This window comes from Falco rusticolus, chromosome 5 (assembly GCF_015220075.1).
Source record: "Falco rusticolus isolate bFalRus1 chromosome 5, bFalRus1.pri, whole genome shotgun sequence".
Taxonomy (NCBI): domain Eukaryota; kingdom Metazoa; phylum Chordata; class Aves; order Falconiformes; family Falconidae; genus Falco; species Falco rusticolus.
Genome location: NC_051191.1, coordinates 34,313,757 through 34,334,067, shown reverse-complemented (window position 1 = coordinate 34,334,067; position 20,311 = coordinate 34,313,757). Strand labels below are relative to the sequence as shown.

The 20,311-nt window shown below is 36.3% G+C and overlaps 1 protein-coding gene across 9 annotated transcripts in view; it reads right to left on the bottom strand.

Annotated features, from left to right (window-relative positions):
* Nucleotides 1-1,082: 1,082 nt before the first annotated feature.
* The window catches only part of ZFC3H1 (zinc finger C3H1-type containing), a 43,297-nt gene continuing 24,068 nt past the window's right edge, over nt 1,083-20,311 (bottom strand). For 2 of the 9 annotated variants that reach the window (XM_037387672.1, XM_037387673.1), the window contains exons 18-35: nt 20,054-20,175; nt 19,376-19,477; nt 18,894-19,010; nt 17,818-18,001; nt 15,919-16,105; nt 15,303-15,494; nt 13,081-13,318; nt 11,839-11,944; nt 11,563-11,761; nt 10,996-11,090; nt 9,934-10,044; nt 7,224-7,328; nt 6,962-7,127; nt 6,145-6,245; nt 4,906-5,007; nt 4,276-4,315; nt 2,055-2,117; nt 1,083-1,929 (exon numbers count right to left, since the gene is read on the bottom strand). In XM_037387672.1, coding sequence (XP_037243569.1) covers nt 1,792-1,929; nt 2,055-2,117; nt 4,276-4,315; nt 4,906-5,007; nt 6,145-6,245; nt 6,962-7,127; nt 7,224-7,328; nt 9,934-10,044; nt 10,996-11,090; nt 11,563-11,761; nt 11,839-11,944; nt 13,081-13,318; nt 15,303-15,494; nt 15,919-16,105; nt 17,818-18,001; nt 18,894-19,010; nt 19,376-19,477; nt 20,054-20,175 — 2,368 coding nt within the window. In that variant the 3' untranslated portion in view covers nt 1,083-1,791. Of the gene's footprint in view, nt 1,930-2,041; nt 2,118-2,225; nt 2,475-4,275; nt 4,316-4,601; nt 5,638-6,144; nt 6,246-6,961; nt 7,128-7,223; nt 7,329-9,058; nt 9,166-9,933; nt 10,045-10,995; nt 11,091-11,562; nt 11,762-11,838; nt 11,945-13,080; nt 13,319-15,302; nt 15,495-15,918; nt 16,106-17,817; nt 18,002-18,893; nt 19,011-19,375; nt 19,478-20,053; nt 20,176-20,311 lie in introns of those variants that run through there. The other 7 variants (XR_005104288.1, XM_037387674.1, XR_005104289.1 and 4 more) reach the window with 7 other exon arrangements.

Here is a 20,311-nt window from a genome sequence, read left to right as displayed (position 1 = left end):
CTAACAGTACAATAGGTAAAATGGTACCCCACTAAAACACTGCAGGTCTCCAGGTGTTGCTGCAGAGAAATATCAACTGTTTATCAGGAAAGTTTTAAAGACAAGTTTTGAAAAAATATTTGGGCAAATGTGTAAGCCAGTATTTACCATACTTGAGGTTTTTAATTAAAAAAATTAAATACTGCACTTTTATCACCACCTTTTTCAGTGAGCTGTACCACATAAGAAGTTTGAAGAAATGAGGATACCACTCCATTACAACAAAGAAAAGTCAGCTTTTCTGATACTGGTTTTGTAGCCTGTAGGAAAAGTTGCCCATTTAAGTGGGTATTTGAAGTTTTATATTTAAGCATGAATTATAAAGTAACAGTTGTCTGCTAAAAGGGCTTAATGTGCAGAATCACCTTCCATTCCCCTAGACGAAACCCCGTATTTCCCACTTTCCTTTAACGACAGTTCTGTCACGTGTAACTTCAGCTAACGTAAGGGTTTTGAAACTTAATTCAAACTGTATGTCACAAGCCACCTTGCCTCATTCTCCAACATAAAGACCACTCCTTCCCTGTCTTTGTAGCATCTTCATAAATCTACACAAAAGGTACTACAACCATCTTTTTATATGATTTCGCACAGGTAGAAAAAGAAGGTGGAAAACCAACCTCATGTGAGCCACCCCATCACTGGTTCAGCAGGCTGGCAGTATCTCTCTGCAATATACACACAGGGACTTTGGGAAGCGGGCCTCATTTCATTAAAGGTGAAAAGGCCAAAATGTAAAATGTCCTATCCATCATGGAAGTGGTATTAATAACAGGAATAGCAGTTACATAACAAACATCGGTGTCCATGATGCAAGGGGAAGAAGAAACCCATTAAGATGCAGTCATTGTTACTCTGCATCCACAACAGGCAGCCCAACCACATTCACCTACCTTTTGGTCAAAATAACAAAACACAACAGATTTTAATTTTATTTTTTTAAAAAATAAAAATAAAAAGGTCAGCTTGTATTGAAAATATCTCTGTAAAAAACACCTGTAATACTGTAAGTTAGTACCAATACAAAACAGATCAATCTTAAATTTCTTTAAACTGTTAAACTTTATTATAAATTAAAATTTCTTTACAAAAAATTGCACATAATTGACCACTCTTAGGTTCTGATGCACTGGCATTTGCAATAGTTTCTTTAATCTTCAAGTTTAATAGTCTCTGCCGTGAGTCCAATGCAGAAAAGGGCAGTAAGCAACCCTCTTAGAGCCTTCAAGTGCAAGAAGCATACTTGTGGCCACGGCAGTTACACTTTCCTTAAGAGCGGCTGCTTTTGTTTTAAATCCTGTAATGAAAAAGTCTCAAAAAAGGTTTAAAAAAGGAAAACCCCAAAATGGACTACTTGCTTTTTACTGTAAACACAGCCCAGTAAATTAATCCCAAACACAGATCTCTCAGGCATCAGCGAGAGTGTCAAGTGAATCAGGAACAGCAAAATAAAGAAAACAGAAAATAAAAAGAAAACATAAAAAAATAATGTCTGTCATTTTGATTAACTATACTTACGTAGATGACGTTATGAGAATCTGGCAGGGCCCAGAAGCAAGGCCAGACAGGGAGTTCATTTTTCCAGAGGAGGGTCACGTTAATTGTTTCCAGGTTCAAGGAAAGCAGACTGGAGACTCGATATGCTCAGCAATACTCATCTGCCTTACACAGATCTTAGGCATGGATCAGCCTGAAGAATCATTCAACTGATTTTGGCATTTAATAGGACTTATGGCTGACCGTACCCAGCGTTCAGTGATTCTTGCTTTCTGTTCTGTAAGTGTTTAAATTTAAAAGCTCATCTAGGCTGACTCCAACCTCTTGGCACTTGGAAACTAGTTTTCTCAGGTTATCAGTTTTACCTCCTCCTGATGCTTCAAACAAGAGTTGCTGTAAGAGATGGGGAAGCAGACATAAGATTTAGCCAAAGCTTGGGCATCACCACATCTATGGATATGGGATATGCAGAAAATTTATATGAAACCTCAAACTAAATCATAAGGAGAAAACATTACATCTTTCCACAGTGTTGCACATAGAGGTAACTTCTGAAGGGCTCTCTGATATAAATGATGGACCTGTAAAATAAACACAAGTATTAAAAGTCAGCACAATTTCATGCACTCAAAATGAGTATTTTGAAGCACAGTAATGTCTTGCAATAGTTTTTAAAAATCTTTTTTTAAAAAAAGTTTAAGAGTCAAGCATTAAATCGCTACTAAAAGCAAAGGCAAGTTTATATCTGACCTTAATTCTGACCCTTGCATGCACACGATTAACTACACGAGGACATTCTATTTTTCTTCACAAGATTCTTGCCTCATTCATTGCACAGGATGGAACACACTCAGGGAATGAAGCAGCTTATTGAATATTTTCCTTTCACCACTCATTATGTAGTCTCAAGGTCTTGCTTATTGCTTACCATCCCAACCCTGCAATGAAAGTAACTGTTTCATAGGCTTTTCTCCTTCAGCATCTATCTATCTGTGCTTTAACAATCATTATGAATCTTTGCAACTTCATAAAAAGAAAAAAATTGTTTTACTACTTTATGGTTGGAAACAGGACAAAAATGTTGGATGCAAGACTCTAGTCTCCTTCAACTACTGGTATCTAAAGTACCAACTTTAATCAAAAAGTCATTAGGGGAGCTATTTGTTGGCATTTTAAATACTCATACCCATTTTTACATTATTTTAGCAAACCTTTACATGACCTCTGCAAGGAAAAATGATGGGTTCTCCGGGAACAGGAAATCCAGAATCTGAATCACAAGTAAGTTTTTAAACAATAGCCTATTTGTTTACTAGAAAATCCAGTTATCTGATGCAGTCACTGATTTGTGTAAACAGCTGTAAGTGCTCACTACATCCCAAACTAAATGGCCACAAAAAACCTCAACTGCACTGTGTGTGCCTACTTCAGTGATTTTATTCCACACTGTATAGTTAGTCAAGTGGCTGCAGAAGAAACTCACAAGATTTCTTCTGGGTGTAATCCAGCTACAATGTACTACAAATGCCTTCATTTTAATTGTTCACTTTAAGGACCCTGTTTCTGATTCATTTGAAATATGTTTTCTAACTTTCTAACCAAACAAAGCAGGGATCTTAAGTCATCAGCCTCGCTATAGGCAGCGCCTTAAAACGTAGTCCATCTAATACAATGACTGAAGCAGGGATCTGCGACTAATTACAGATTACACCAAACCATCAACACAGAGACAGAATTAAGGTTGAATAGGCAACCATGCCTTTGATATCTCCTGACTTTGAACTATTTGATCTTACAAACCAAATAACTGTCTGCTTAGGGGATGTTCTTTTTAAACATTCTAGGAGACAGTAAAAAAAGGACAGAAAAGATTTCATACGTCAGTCTAACAATAGCCATGCTATTAACTATGGCTCATTTAAACCTTTAATACTGTTTCAAAAAAAAAAAAAAAAAAAAGACTACTGACAGAAGAGAAGGATGCTGAGAATCAGCCACTATGGGAATGACACAAAACAAGACACAGCAAAGTAGCAGCTCAGAAACACCACAAGCAGTGGTGAGTCACAAACCCAGGGCCTTGTAAGCCCCCCAATACACCATCTTTCCAAAGGCAGAAGGATATTTTGAAGGTGACAGCAACAATACCAGGAAGATCCATTCTGTTTGAACTGAAAAGTGACTCAGTTGCTGTGCCATAAACCTCTTGTATTTGTATATAGAGCGATAAAAATATTTCACTCCCCAAAGTACCAAGGAACAAGCCTGCTATTTTTGGGGGAGAAAAAGAACTGATGTCTTTGCTGAGGTTAAGAACTACTCAAACTCTCTACATACACTGGCTTGACAGACCCACCCTTCCAACTAGTTGTAAAAACAGTCATTAGCATCTTCCAGCACAACAATGCTTCCTTCACTCTACTGTATTTTGAAGTGCTAGCTATCTCCTCCAGGTAAGAAGAAAAATAAAGCGGAAGAAGAATACAGCCCCCCCCCCCAGTAAGGGAAAGATACACACAAACAGTGCACACAGTTACTCGCAATATAATCCATTCTACCTTGATTGTCAAAAGACATTTCTTACACTTGAGGCAAACGCTTCAGTGTTTATACATAGAGTATTACAACTGTCTAGAAACGCTGGGTTTAAGAGACAACCACTGCTTCAGATAAAGCCAAGGTATGAAAAGTTCTACAAAATCTTATAATTACTCATTTTAGTAAGCTGTATTGACTTACTTCTCTTTGTCCCATTAGAAAGCATTCGGCAGCAATGGCTCTGAGGAAAAGAAATATATAAAAATATTTATTCTTGAATTATTTTAAATGCCATTACTGGCAGAACACTGACTGTGGAATGGAATTACAAATTCCTTAAGAAACTTGACTAACTTCCAATGATGTTAATCTACAGTGAAAAGATAAAAATAGCCATTTTTTAAAGACAACCTTACATGAGCAAGACATTTCAGTGGTTCCCCATTATGAACAAACACTGAAGAAAAAGATCAGTTCAGCATCACTGGATAATGAAGATTACTGCTATTGTGATATATAAAGGGGGGGGGTAGAGAGGGGAGACAGAAGTCAATAGTTGAATTAAAAAGGCAACTTGTAAATACATCATTCATATTTATCTGCATAATATCCATTCACGTAAGTTTCCCCAAGAGGGAATTTAATTTCTCATTTTAAAGAAGTGACAGTCCCTCTGTCTGTTCTAACAGTTACTGTTTAAATAATAAGCTAATGAAAGAGAGACTTCCAGTACAAGCCCAATTGGAAGGACGTTTCAGATTTACCTTTGTGATGTAAACCTTATAAACAAAAGCAATATCTATGAAAACAGATGTATGACTGTTGCATTACATTTTCCAGATGGCCAGGCATGTTGGGATATTATATGTAAACATCTTGGCTTGCAGTTTCAGAATTTGAACATTGCTCTCCTCCCAGTATCGCAGAAGCAGTCTGTAAAAGGCATTCATGAGAAAGGAACACTGCTCTAATCACTGGGAACAGAAAAGCAATCCAAAGATACAAACACATTACGCAAAGTGTATTATACCTAATCTGAGCCAAGAGTTCCAAGTAGGAAAAAAACCAAGCCACCATATACAGTATTAACTGAACACACACTCAGAACAAAACAAAAAAGATACTTTCAAAGAATAATGAAGAAGCGTGAAATTAGAGGAAATATCATCTTGACACAAGATCCATTTTCAGCATGCACAAGGTAACTGCATATTTGAAAGGAGGCTAACTAGTTTTATAGGCATGTGGCTAGAAGATACTGTTCAGTCAGTTCTGCTCACCCATTTCATGTAGTATCAACACTGTCTAAGGGAGCTGCAAGTTCCATCTAGACAGAATCGCAACTTGGTTTAAAATGCAGCCATTCAACTTCATGTACCAAAGGCAGGTGTGTCATACTCTCCCCATGCCCCCAACCACACACACTTATTTCAAGTCTTGCTTGGAATTCTTTGGGGTCACTGTTGATGATCAGCAGTAAGTGTTTGGGGACTTTTCAAAAGTATTCAATCAAATGTTCGTGAGTTCACTGCAGCTGAATACGGTAAAACATGGACTCTAATCCTGGAAGAGTACATTTGGACATACCATTCAAGTAAGAATCAATGCGAAGCTTACGTTAACTCTTTGTTTCCTGTACGATTTTTTTCAAAATAAAGAAAGGTTTCTCTCTGCTAAATAAATCTCAAGTTAAGACAAGGTAGCACTGGTGCATCCGTTTTCATTTGTTCTATGCTGGAACTATAGTTTTAATACATCATGGAGTAGCAACAAGATTTTAATATATATATGACATTTCTCTGCACACTTGAAATTCTGACCATCTGTACTCATCATGTAAAATGCTGTTAATTCCTGTGTAACTATAACCTTTCTGTAGATAGAACAGAACCCTGTCAAACAGAAGACAGACTGAGATGGTGTCAGAAGGCACAATGTGCCTCAAGCAACATGCAGCAATAGAGGAAGTTTTACTTTTATAGTAGAAAGCAAAGCATGCATGTCTTGCATAAAAAACCCAGTAGTTATGTTAAACAGCTGTTTGTCTTTATTACAAGTATTTTCACATACCTCAGGGCAAGTCCAGGATTAGCAGGCATGGTAGAACAAAACCGTTCCAAGGTTTTGGAATGTTGAGATTTTGGAATGCAGCTCAAATAAAAGAGAATTACCTGCAGAATTTGAATTACAAACATTAATCTACTTCATCACTGTCTGATTTTGCTAAGAATAATGGAATGACAAACCATAAACATTATGACTAAGTTACTACCTACAAACCTTATCCCTCAAGAGTACAGAAATCACTTTGTGTAATAAAAAGTTAGTGTCAAGTTGCTAACACCACATATTTTAGTCCTTCTAGCCTGCTTTTAGTGAGAGAAATGCACTGGATGTTAGCAAATTGGGACCCAGGATTTCTAAAAATTTTATTCTGTCTGTACAAGTGCTCAACTAGGTTTTACTTCTACTTTATTTCTTCTGTTTCTCAACCACTGTAATCTCTATGATCAAAACTGACAGCTTAAAAACTGTTCTCCATCTGCCAGCGTTATAGCTCTGCAGACCCATCTTGCTCGACCACCTCTTCCCTCCCTTACACATTTTCTCTTTCCATTAACAGCCGTTTCATTAACGGCTGTAGTCACAGTATTAAAATATACCATAATAAAGTTTCTTTGCCTTACACACCCTTTATTCAAAAGGTCACTGCTAGATACTCTTCTGCTCAGAACACCATTCTTCTCATACTTTTTTCTTTTTCTAATAATTCCTGTCTCTCAGTGTTCATATACTACTAGTGCTGTATTTGAACAGGTAAGTTATACAGGTAGCTGCTAAAAGGTCATCAGTCTAATTAAAAACTGTCCACAGACACATTTTTTACCTTATTATGAAACTCGTAATTGGTCCAATAATCAGCAGTACTAAAAGGAATTGGGTATCGTGTGGGGACTGTAACCAGACATCTGTTCACTAGGTCAGTGAAAAGCTTGAATTCTTGAGCTTTGTTGTTGGATCCAACAACTTTGCTATTGATAAAAACAAGGTAACTGGAAGGGAAAAAAAAAAAAAAGAAAAAAGATGGTTCTGGTAGCCTTCACTTAATAGTTTTGAAATTAATTTACCTTCCTCCCTTAAGAACTTACTCCAGCCAGATGTTCTGAACAGTCTCCTGCTGCATTACTGCCCCCAGAGCTGCTTCATAAGCATCCAGTGCTTCACCAACACTTGCGTGAAGAGACTGGCACAAACTGTTAATATTAAAAGTTGAAAATGGTTATGTCAAAAACAACGGATGTTCTTACATATTAAGAGTAAGAAACAATGAAGAACTTCCCCATTCTGAGATGCAAGAAAAAACAGTGTTTTCAGTTTAGCAGTATTATGGACTGATTTACCCATTTTAAGAAGTTGACTGATAAGTCTCAACTGCAGATAGTAAGGAGTAACACAGAAACCATTAATTTAAAATGCAGCTCAACTTAAATGGAAATTAAATATTATGAATTGTCCTCTAATCGTGTAGAGTACCCTTTTATTTATTAAGCCTTCTAATAGAGATGGCTCTGACTGCTACAGAACGGAGACAACTCCTGAGTGAGTTTGGAAAGCTCCGGAACAATAAATTTCAAAGCTGGATTAAAACCACTTGAGAAATGGTATCAGAAACTGTTGCAATAAAATAAGTGTTTTGGAACAAATACGACTGGAGATCTGGGGTAGAACTATGCTAATCATGGCAGGGAAAAAGCCCTGACAAGAACAGTTAAAAAAAAACCTACAACCTTAATTTTGTTCCACATTTCCTCAAAGAAACATACAGTCAGACCAACATATAGGACCTCAAAGAGAGAGGCAGACACATTGTTTGACCAAGATTCAGCGAATAATCCCTATTTCAAAATGTAAAGTAACAGTGAAAAAAAAAAAAAGGTAAGACTTTCAGTAAGTCACAGAGAAAAACACACCTCACGAAGAGGAAGAATACATGAATATAAAATAAGATAGGCCTGATGTAGCTAACTTGCCACAGAACCCTCCATGACTATGGTCACATAATCAGACTGCCTGATTCTACTCCCACTTTGCCCAGGAACACAAGCTGTATCACCCATTTGCTACTCTTTCTAGAACAGTGTGTGCGTATGTGTATGCAAACATGTATGAAGAGACATACAGCAATCTTTTCAAGTAAAAAATCACTCCTTGAGCTTTGAGGCTTTGCTGATTTCGTTCTATTTTCACTTGGTAAAACTGAACTTGTCTTTTGCCCTCTGTAGCTGAAAAAATGAAAGACAGATACATAGGCCCAAATACACAGGCACTCATTGTACCAAAACTCAACCACAAAAGACACTCGATTATTAGCTCTGAAAGTAATTTAGGTACTTACTTCAAAAGCACTAATTTTCCTTCGAAGCACATACTAAAATACAAGAGCATCTGAGCGTAAGTAAGTTAAGGTCCCCAAGTGACTAAGCTTAAGTTAAGGTCCCCAAGTGACTAAGCTTAAGTTAAGGTCCCCAAGTGACTAAGCTTAAGTTAAGGTCCCCAAGTGACTAAGCTTAAGTTAAGGTCCCCAAGTGACTAAGCTTAAGTTAAGGTCCCCAAGTGACTAAGCTTAAGTTAAGGTCCCCAAGTGACTAAGCTTAAGTTAAGGTCCCCAAGTGACTAAGCTTAAGTTAAGGTCCCCAAGTGACTAAGCTTAAGTTAAGGTCCCCAAGTGACTAAGCTTAAGTTAAGGTCCCCAAGTGACTAAGCTTAAGTTAAGGTCCCCAAGTGACTAAGCTGTGACCTCAAGTGTCTTTCTAACAATGTTTCTACTGTGCAACTACCAAACCTAAAATTGAACTTGTGAAAAAATATTTTCTATAAAAAAAATAATTTAAATTGGTATTAATGGACAACATAAAAAGAATACATTAAGATAGCTTAATCTAAACCTTATATAAGAATTCTTGAAAACCACACATTTTACCTGTTTGTAAGTTGTCCACCAATTAAAAACTATAAGCAACAGTGTTGAAGGAGTTCTGAGGAATCCTCACTCAGTATCTGTAGTATTATCATCTTTGCCCTTTTACTGATCTGAAAAGCCAAATAGCTACTTGTGAAGATGGACAAACCCAGACCTCAGTGTCAAACTTAAGCAGCTTAAGTCAACATCTCAGCAACCACAGTTATACTAGTGGAAGTTACCAATGGCCAATACTTCGGTGCCTGCCAATCCTGGATACTGCTGCTATCAAAAGGAATGGTGGGAGAAACAGGGGGAAAAAACCCAACAAAAAACCTGCATATAACTGACAAAGATCTGTCACCTTTGCAGTCCCTTGCAAAGGAAAAGGTCACTTTGCTGTATTTGCTACAGTGGCTAGTTCCAACTTTTATAGTCTGTTAATAGTAGCTCCAAAAACAGCTGAAAGAGTAGGTCAGCAAAGGTGGGGAGACGAGGGCTAAACTAAGTTAAACATAGCGGGGGAAACTGTTGTAAAATAAAAGGGGAACAACTGAAAGCTAGGAGAAAAAAAGAACACTACTAGCAGTAGCAACCTAAAACAAAAGTAAAACAACAAAGAAAATTTCATGAGATGAACACACCTATTACTGTTTCCATAGGGCAGAAATTCTGAAAGATTTCTCAAGTGGAAAATTTAAGTTTGTGTGCAATTCACAGTTCCATAAAATTGTCTCTGTCGTGCAGCAGGCAGGTAGGTTCTCTAAGGAATGGCAGATCATTTACTGAGAGAACCCAAAGCGATATACCCTTAAGCAAGTAACAAATGTTCTGCTTTTGAAAATGCAATTTACTGAGACCCAATAGCTGTTTCTCAGAAATACTTCATAAAGTCTCACCAGTAGATCTGCCACAGAAATGGGATTTGCTGGTTTACAACATCATCTGTAAGATGTTCTTTATAGAGAGGTGATGTAAATTCAATTGGCATTGGAAAATTCAAGAGATATCTACAAGAGAAAGAAGTAGTAGTAAACGGGAATATCCCTCTACATGGAAGAGTCCTGTGCAGAAGTAACATTTAGTTCTGAAGTCCAGGTCATGGGACATGAAAAAAACATGCACTTTTCCTAGATTTTCATTTAACTCCATCCAGATACAATTTATATAAAAAGCATTATACTGAAATATAAAAATAGTTGAATACAGAAAGCATGTAGTTCCTCATTATGTACAAAGTTAAATGTTGCTTTATATCTCAGACTTCCCCAACCCCACATAAAATAAATCAAGTACAATCACCTATATACAATCAGCTAAGCTGCACTCTCAGTACTAAGTTTAATGTAAACGAGTGTTAAGCACAAATAAAATCTAACACCTAACTTGGAAATAAAAACATTTCAAACATCTGCATAAGCTTTATCAAAGTAGGTGTTCCTTTGAAGGCCTTCAGAGGCATCTGTTTTGACTATAGGGAAGCTGCATATTTCAAAACTTCAGTAAGTCTCTCAATTAGGTGCTAAAATTCAAGCAGAAAATCAGCTGGCTAATTACAAACCTGTGCCTTTTCAGCAGTAATAATAATCTGCTGATTAACAGCATGCTCAAACCCTGGATTGAGCTCTTTTTAGGGATGCAATTTTAGGCTCACAGCTTTGGAAGACAAAACAAAACAACACAACACAACTTTGGCACACACAATTGATTTTCATTGCCCAAATCCAGACTTCAAACCTGCTGGCTGTTTCATCTTCAGATCCTTCTGGTTTTACAATTCAGTGTATATACACAAACAACAAGTACAAATATTATAAACTACCAAATCATAATTCACTGAAGTTTTAGAAAAACATGCCAAGCTAAAACCAGATGAGTTTAAAAGTTTTTGACTGTCTTTTTTTCCAAAAAAAATGCCAGTATTATCAAAATTTAAATAGAAAAAAATATTCTAGGTGTACCTTAAGAGATCCATGGGACCATGCTGTTGGCATGTATTCTCAAAGAAAGCTCCCACAAAATCTTGCAACAGTGGAAGAATACTGCTTGACCTTTCCTGTTTTGGGGTTTTATTTTTTAAAAATAAAATAAAAATTAAACATTAACCTGAAAATGACAAGAACAATTTAAGCACAATAAGTAACAAGTGGTGTGTCTATCTCTGCAGTGCTCCATTGCCTTCATTCTTGAAAGAATGAAGATTAACTGGGTCAGTCAGCAGGTAGCAGAAAAAAAGCTGTAAACATATTAAGCATTTACTGTTAAAGTCTATTATTCTTGCTTAAGGATATTAACACTGGATTAAAACAATCTGTCCTATATATTTATGATTTTATCTAATTCCAGTTATCTTTAGTCATGTCACTAATCTTGCCAATTGTACTTTTCCCATCTATTTAAAGAGTAGTAGATATTACAAAAAATATCAAAAAGATTAATCGATTTGATAAGTGTTTGAAACAACACACAAACTCCAAACTTCATAAAGCCAATAGACCAACAAAGTGAGTTTTGGAGTGGAGTATTACCTGTGAAACAAGGAATTTACAGAACTGATAAAAAATTTCTGCATTCTGAGGATTCTTCTCAAAAGCTCCAATCCACACTTTGTAGGCATTGTCACTCTGCTCCATCTGCAAATACAAGGTGGCCAAACTCTCCAAGAGCTGACAGTTGTTAGGGCAGAGCTCCAATAAAGATCTACAAAGTTCTGTAGCAGACTCCCACCTTAAAGAAAAGTAAAGGTAAGTTTTCAAGACAGCAGAGTTGAGTAGTCAAATTAAAAATGTCTTGAAACAACTTACCTTTCAAGAAGTTTCAGCAAAGCTATCATGTTTCTGTAGAGAGGAAAGCAGATAGCTATTCTTTTGTCAGCCTCAAGGCTTTCATCAGTACATGTTTTGACTGCATCTTTAAAACAAAAGTATAAAATCAATACCTTTATACCTGAAGCAATGTCAAAGTTATTTATAAGACTTAACATAATAAAAAAGTCTCATTTAAAATAATGAAAATACTTAAGTGTGGAAAGGTATTTAAGAGTGCTGCTTTTGCAAATTATTAAAAAAAGGAAGCTGATAATCTTTGGAAAAGCTTTCTTAACACTTATCACCAAAGTGCAAAGACCAAAGTCTTCCACAAGTTTCATCCTTTGTTCATTTAAAAAACAGAAAACATCCTGCCAACAAAATGTTAAAGCCATATTACAAATAGCAGCGTATCACTATATTTAAAACTATATTCCAGGATTTCCAGCATAGCTGCTGAAAGTTATTAAGGCAAAAGCTAGTATAGGATATTGTATTTCTTCTCAGCATAATAAAAAGCTACCCAACAATGAACACCCCATTATCATGGCTAGAGACCTTCACTCCCACAGCTGGGCTACTCAGTCTATCCTTGAGTATTTCCACACTGCATTACCACTTGCAGCATAGATACAGCCTCAGTGGCAATTCAATATTACTGCTGGCTAACACACCAAGTACTGACGTTTATACATTGCTATTATGAAGTCCACCTCTGGCAGCACCACAAGTCAAGAATTCAGTTTCTTCTAGTATCTTCATTTTACATGTTTAAAAAAATTAATCAGTTTACTTAAAACTTTGAATGAATACAAACACATAGATTTTCCTGCCTCTTCTAAGGCAACACTAATCTTCCAGGAAAGAAACTTTCCAGTAGATATACCCCATGGAGGGAGGGAGGATAAGGGAGAGAATGACAACAGAAGCTTGGCTTGCCATAAAGCTAGTTTTCTTGGGTTTATGGAAGCAATGTCGTACTGTCACAAGCCACTGGTCTTTATCTTAATAGAATATCATAGTTCAAAGAAAAGGCTATGGTTTTGAACCATAGATGAAAAACTCAGTGTATGTATTAATTACCCAAGAACACAGACTTTCTGAACTGCTCTGTTGAAATAAACATGAAATATTCACTGGATGAATCCCGATGGCTTAACACAGTCATTGGCAATACTGCGCTGCCTTGAAATTCTAAAAGCAAGTAACATATTAAGTCGTTTACCCCCTTCATCTTACCTTCAAACATAGCTAACAGCGTATCAGGATCGGTCTTCACATCTTGAACTGTCTGCCATGGTATTAAAAACGGCTCTTTGTTCACAATCCTTGAAGGACTGACGTTAGCTGGATCATAGAACTTGACTGGGAGAATGCCGAATTCAGTTAGATGTATGTAAGCCAGCCAAGCCAAGCACCGGTCACTTGCAGTAAGGCGTTCCGATATTATCTTTTCATTTGCTGATTTTAAAGCATTCTGTAAAGATCAAAAAATGTATGTTGTATTTCAACCATAAAATCTTTAAGATCTAGCAATGAAAAAAGGAAACAGGAAAAGTAAGTTTTAATATTCTCAAATCTTTTCCATAGAAGTAACAGGAACTAATTCTTTACATCACTTTTATATCTTCCTTATGTAAATGTGTGACTGTTTTCAAATCATATTTGTAATTCCTAATAAAAGGTTTAGAAAAACTGTATAGAAGATTTTTATTTGGAAAAGTGAACAGAGATAAGACTTTGAAGACATGCATCCCCCAACATGTGCTCCATTTTTCTGCTTAATTCTTGGGCAATTACTTCCAGTTGCACAGAAATAATAAGTTAGCTCTAGCGACAACTCATTAACAAACTGGATTCAACTTGCTATACCCTACTGGGGCTTGTGGGTTTGGGGGTTTTTTTTGTTTGTTTGTTGGGGTTTGGGTTTTTTTATTAAGTTCTAGTTTTACAGCTACTAAGTTAGAGCTATCCAGGTCTACTGAAAGCACCACCATCTGTATACATATTGTTTAAAAAAATGTTGGAATCATTACTGAAAACAAGGATACTGCTTCAAAATTTTCCTACCAGTCATATACAAAACTACAATAGCCCAGTAAATTGGCAGATGCCAAATAAAATCATTAGAGCATACAATTAAACAAAGCCTAATTACAACTGCTCCTAAAACAGAACAGAATCTCACAGCCAGTGACGTGCCAACATTTTTCTGGATAAATGCAGTACATTCAAAGAATGTAATTTGCAAGTACTTTCATTCCTTTGAAAGTTAGGCAAAATTCAGCAGGACGCTTGTCCTGTAATGGGCAAAACCTGAATTTTCAAAAATGCCACTTACTCACCCGTCAAAATATTTGCTTCTGAAAACTTGAAAGCAAATCTTCTGAGCGACATGTTGCTACTTACTCTGAATTAGCATTTAGTTAGAAATTAACTTCTCTTAAATATGGTTAAATAATCTCTCCCCAAGACATTCTTTTCAACTATGCATTTCAGAATGTATACAGTAATATGTTTGCTTTTATAATGATGCTTTGGGGAAAGTAAGGGAAACCAGTGTATGTTATTCTCCCATATACACTGGATTTCCACATCAATTTGACACAATTGTGTTTTTTCTCCCTGTCTTTTTGTTCATTCGGTCAAACATTCAGAGTTACATGTACTGCTGTGTTTAGAATAGATTCTGGAGAAAATCAACACAGCATTACATTTTTCTATTTAAACTGGAGCTAGAAAAAAAGCATTACAGCCTTGAACTACACAACTGAGAAAAGTGTTTTAGGGTGTCGCAAGCAACAGGCGCCACCTGCTGGTAAGAATGAACCAACCTTAATTCAAACCACAGCAGCACTCGGCACTCCATTTCTCTCACCTTCATTCACCATTTCTATCGTTCACAGAACAGTAAGTGTCCTAAATTCTTTCTCCAGTTGTAATAAAAGCCCGAGATAACTCCAAGATTTTGGAGTTCATGGGATCAATACAGTCTGATGGGATAAACAGAGCCTGATTTAACAGTCTTCCAGATTTTGGAGGGCAACACTCCTAGATAAATAACATACTATGTCCTTCCCCAAGAGCTACCGGTTGATAATTTCTGTAGCAATAAACATACGAGTACCAAAGGCAATACATTCCTCACAGGCCCTTCCCTGCAGAAATGCATTACACAGCTTGCCAGAAATAAAGTAGTACAGCAATTCTCTTGGAATTATTTTGACACGTAGTTGGTCTAGGCTATTAGTTACACAAGCAAAGCAAAACAAGGTAACAAGCCCCCCAGAGTATATCCAAATTTTACAATGGCATCGTATTTCAAAACAGAAGGCTCCAGGAGAATTCCTTCAGCAAATAAGGGAAGGAACAGTTATTCTGAAGTTGACACTATCGGAGCAACAGGTATTAGAAAAGTGAAGGTATGAAGAAAATTCCTGGGGTGGTAACCTAGAAGTTACCTGCAGCAGAACAAGAGCATTCTGATGTCTTCCAGTAAACAGGCTTAAGTGAACCCTGTACAGGAGAGTCTCCAGCAGCTGAAAAGACAGGAGATTTGGGTTTTCTTCTCCCTCTGTCACTTTCATTAGGAACTGTAGCATCCTCCCACATATGTAGTCTTTTCCATCAAAGGAATTCTCCAAATTCAAAAACTAGAGAGAAATAATTCATATTAATAATAAGAATACTAGTTATCCAAAGATTGTGATTCTAAGCTTGACATCTTTCACCACTTTAGGAACTGTATTTCCCCCTCTCACACCAATTTTTCAAATTAAACCTCAAAATCCACTGCTTAAATATTAAAGATCAAATAGTTGAAGTAAATTTTGCAAGTTTAAGTAACAAAAAATAAGAAATGTAGCACCTTGTTTTTCAATAACTTATAATGCCTAAGGAAAAGCAATGGTTTCTACAAATACCCTGCAAACAGAACTTCAAATGGCTTCATCTTCTGATCAACTTAGGATTTTTCAGAAAGCTATAGCGCTTTTAATTTCACGCTTTCCCTATCATATGTACTGGTTTTTCAACAGTAAAAACCGCACATTTCACGTGACACTTTTTTTAACTTACAGTCCACCAGATTTGGTAAGAGGGAGCATATTCCACTGCTGTTTCACACATTTCCTGTATCTCCTCCTTGGTTCCTCTTTTTGAGAAGAGTCTGAGGTAATGACACCAAATTTCAGGATTTTCTTTGTTGTTCTCAAGGGCTCGAGCCAAAACATTTAAAGTGGAATCTAAACACTCAGACGATGAGCTGTAAAAATTAAAAAAGTAGTCACATCAACTGTGTTAGCATTATCACACAATATCAAATATGAAAATGGATGCTTATAACTAGAATGGAAGTGACATACAGTCAAATCAGGTTTTTTCACATATGCTGACCTTTACTATGAAAGTTTTAAACTTTTAGAAAGTTTTCATCCTTCAAAGGTCATTATTAGGTGCAATCATCACAGTGCATGGAAAAACAAGTTTTCTAGGAAAAGAGTGTCAATTCAAGTAAGATTCCATTTTAATTGAAAAAGGGTAAGATTCATCTGTAAGCAAAAGTCTCAAGCTACCATCATACAAGGCACTTAAATCAGACTAAAAAGTTTAAACAGAAATTTCAAAAGCTTAGTAAAGTTAGAATATTTTTGTTATGTATTAGATTTACTTTCTGCAGCCACTACATATAAGCTTTTATTTCAGGATTCTGTGCATGTCATGCATTTTTTATCTGCCTCTAAGCCATTGAAAAAAAGGCTATTTTACTTTTTGAGATAACTATCATAATACCAGCAAAGTAACACAAGATCAGCTGAAATAACCGACTATATTGCAAACCACAGAGCTGAGCTTTAATTCACAAACAAACTTTGATAAAATCATAGAAAGCTTCTGAGGTCATGTTTATTTTGGGAACATCTTTAGAAATTGTGTACATATTTATGAGAGGAAAAAAACCACACATCCCAAAAAACTAACACAGTTAACCATGTAGAAGGCTGATGCCTTCCCAACCCCTTCTATCACTACTGCCACCTACTAAACCACTCAGTTACTTCAGAGTACTGGGGAAGGGGAGGGTAGAGGAGGTGGCTGTTTTAAGATGCATTGCCTTCCATTAGATTTTCCCCCTTCTTCTCTTGGTCTTTTTCTAAGTATGCTTATATTTAGAAAATGTGCTCTTCTCACCCTGCCCCTTGCTAGTACCATTTTCTTTTGAGTACCGATCTTTCTAGTTCTACACCTTCTAGTGTTCAGGCAGCTACTGACAGAGCTAAATTTATCTTTTGCAATATTTTCCATTATCCACATTTACACAAGGCTTTTAAAAGAAACCTGCTCCTCCCCATTCTCTTTTCTCACTGCTGCAGCTACTTAAGCCAGTACCATCATGGCAGGATTCCTACTGAAATTACCTGACTGCCAATAAAAACATGGTACCCTGCAGAATAATTTAAAGGAACAGAAACTGGAAAACCTGAGAAATCCAAGAGTTAAAAAACTACAAAACAAGAAACAGAGTGCTCAACTAGACCATTTCTACAGAGATAAAACCGCATCACAAAGCCGTTCTTATAAGAAAGCTTTCTGACTAAAGTAATTTCAAACATAATTCTAACCGTTCACTCTGTATAGGAGAAACTGATTTAAGTTTATTGGTCCAGTGTATCAATGGAAGTACAACATTCCACTGTAATCTTGGTAATGCATTAAGCCATGCACTTCTCAAACACAGCTTCTCCCACACTGCTTTCCTTGAACATTCATTCTGAATCAGAACCTACCTAAAGATAAACTGTCATTGTAATTTATTACTTGCGTACTAGACCGCATACAGTAGGAAGTCTAATCTATTTTTTAACCTGCTTTCAAGTAATAAATTATTTGTGGCATTGTTGAAGAAACAACATCAGAAACTCGATCACAGCAGCACGGGTAAAGCACAAAATCAAATAGAAAACGTAGCAGACTTACCCTTCATTTTGATTCAAGTATTTGTATGCAAGTTTAATCCAAAGTTGGACATCACAGGGGTTTTCTTGGACACTTGCCTCCAAGTTCGAAATGTCATCAGTCTCACTTGTAAAATACCGGATATCATCTGGAGTCACCACGGCATCAAGAGCGGGAGCTCTTTTTTTATGTTCTGTGGGATGAGCTGCAAACAAAAAAAAGAAGAAAGAATTTAAGTGTTTCTGTTCAAAAACGCAAGTGACCTGCAAGATCAGAACTCACAAAAAGGGTGCATTATATATTTCAAGTACAGTCACTGACCAGAGCAAAATACAGTTATTTCAATATCCTCTAAAAGTTAGAGCCATAAAGTCTGTAGAAAACTGGTTACATTTCAAATACAAAGGCAAGAAATAAACAGCAGTAAAAGGCTGCTTTGATCAACAGATACCAATTAAGGTAGTACATTAGGCAGCATTAGGAAACAGACATATCTGACAAAGGAAAATTTATCTCAATTCTGAGTCTCTGAAAGTCCTTTTTACTGGCTTCACCAACATACCCTAAAGCTCCCAGCTGCATGAGTCACAAGTGAAACACTGTCAGGTTACTGATACTCTAGCAAGCTTCCAAGTCTCAAATGCCATTTAAGAGCAGCTTTTTTTAACTCCTGACCTCAACACTAAATACTAACTCTGTACAAATTTGAGATAACCGAACACATAAAGCTAGAAGACCTGCAAGGGAAAATTTTTTTAAAAAAAAATCCCAGTGATCTATGGGCAAAGCTTAAACATTCTAGGAAAATAGTTCCTTTTGTTCCTTTCAGAAAGGGGCAAGTAGAAATTTCACCTTAGCTTCCAGTCACACATTATACTAGCACGGGTTTTTATACTAGCACTTTTTTTTCCACACCCCTTTTAACATAACAACTTCAAATCAAAGTTTATCCAAAATCTTATAGAGTTTTCACGCAGGAAATATGAAGCCAAGAGAGCTATTAAAAGAACTGGTTTTTCTAAGAAAAACTTTAAAAATTAGGTGTTGGAAAGAGGTTGGTAGGTATTTCCCTGCAGTACTTTTTTCATCCAGATTACCATATTTAATAGGTCCAATCAACTGTTCCTCTTCACTGCTGCTACTATCTAACAGAGGTTTTCTCCAGTACTTTGGTCTCCATTTCCTTTTATCTTTCCATGTTGTAAATGGAGGTGCTGTAAACAAAGTAGTAATAACTCTTTTACTTTTCTGTATTCAAGATTAAAACATCTTTTCTAATGAAAGTTTTAGATAAAAACATGCTGTGAATGCAACACAAGTGTATAAGTGTCAATGCTACTTATTTAAAATCTATTGTGCTCAAGCGCATAAGTCACTTTTCCAGACTGGACTCCAAAACTATTACTGCCTTAAAACAAACTCTGCTGCCTTAAGTTTACCATAAGCAGAATTTATAATACTGAGATAAATAAACCAAGCAAAAAAAAAAAACCACCACACTCTTGGTTTACAAAAATCATCAAGATACTTAATATAACTGAAAAAGTTTATATTGTATTTAATCTACCATTTTACTTACTGTGACTTTTACTCTCATTGACATTGCTGGCCAGAAGAACAGCCATCTGATCCACTGACATACGGTCTCTGTTTATACCAAAAAGCTTTTCAACATATTTTTCTGAAACAAGAATATTTATACCTTAGGTAAACACCTATATGAAAACGGATAGGGAACTTAACACCAATTTAGCACAACCTATGCTGAATTCATGAAACATGACTGCTTCAGGAAGTATGGTAATTTAACATACTAGAACAAAGAAATTAAAAACTAAAAAAAATTATGTTTGGTAACTTGCCTACATGGATAGTGTGTATATATATGTATATGTAACAATAGTGTTGTTATAAAATTCCAGCTCCACTGAAACAGACGAGCCCAGTAGTTATAAAAAGAAATGAGGAAGGGGAGAAGGTAAGATTCAATGCTCATTGCTCCCTAATCCCCTGAATCCAGTAAAAGCTTTGAGTGAAAATATTCCATAGGTAAATCATTTTTTTCCTTTCTGTAGACACCAAGGTAACTACCAACTGCAAAGGACTTAATTGGACAACTGCAGAAACCTGTTTTTTCATGTAGCTGTATCTTTTACATTGCTTTACATAAAAGTCCTTGCAACCCAGAGCTTTATTAAAAGCCATTCCCTTCAGAAATTAATCTCTGCATACAAAAGTGAACAGAAGACTCAAAAACCTGTGGCAGTGCCGATTTCCTCATCAGTGCTTTTTTCGGAACAGCCAATCAGTTCTAAATTGTAAGACAGAATATCCTGAAACAGCTGCTTACGGTTAAGAGTGCAATCTTTCATGTGCTGCCTAAAACAAACAAAGAAGCAATTAATGTATTTATCACAGCAACAATTTAATAAGGCTTATAACTAGAAAGCTGGTTTCAGTACACACTCGGATGAAGCATGAAGAAAATTAGACACACAAAAAACACAATAGCCCA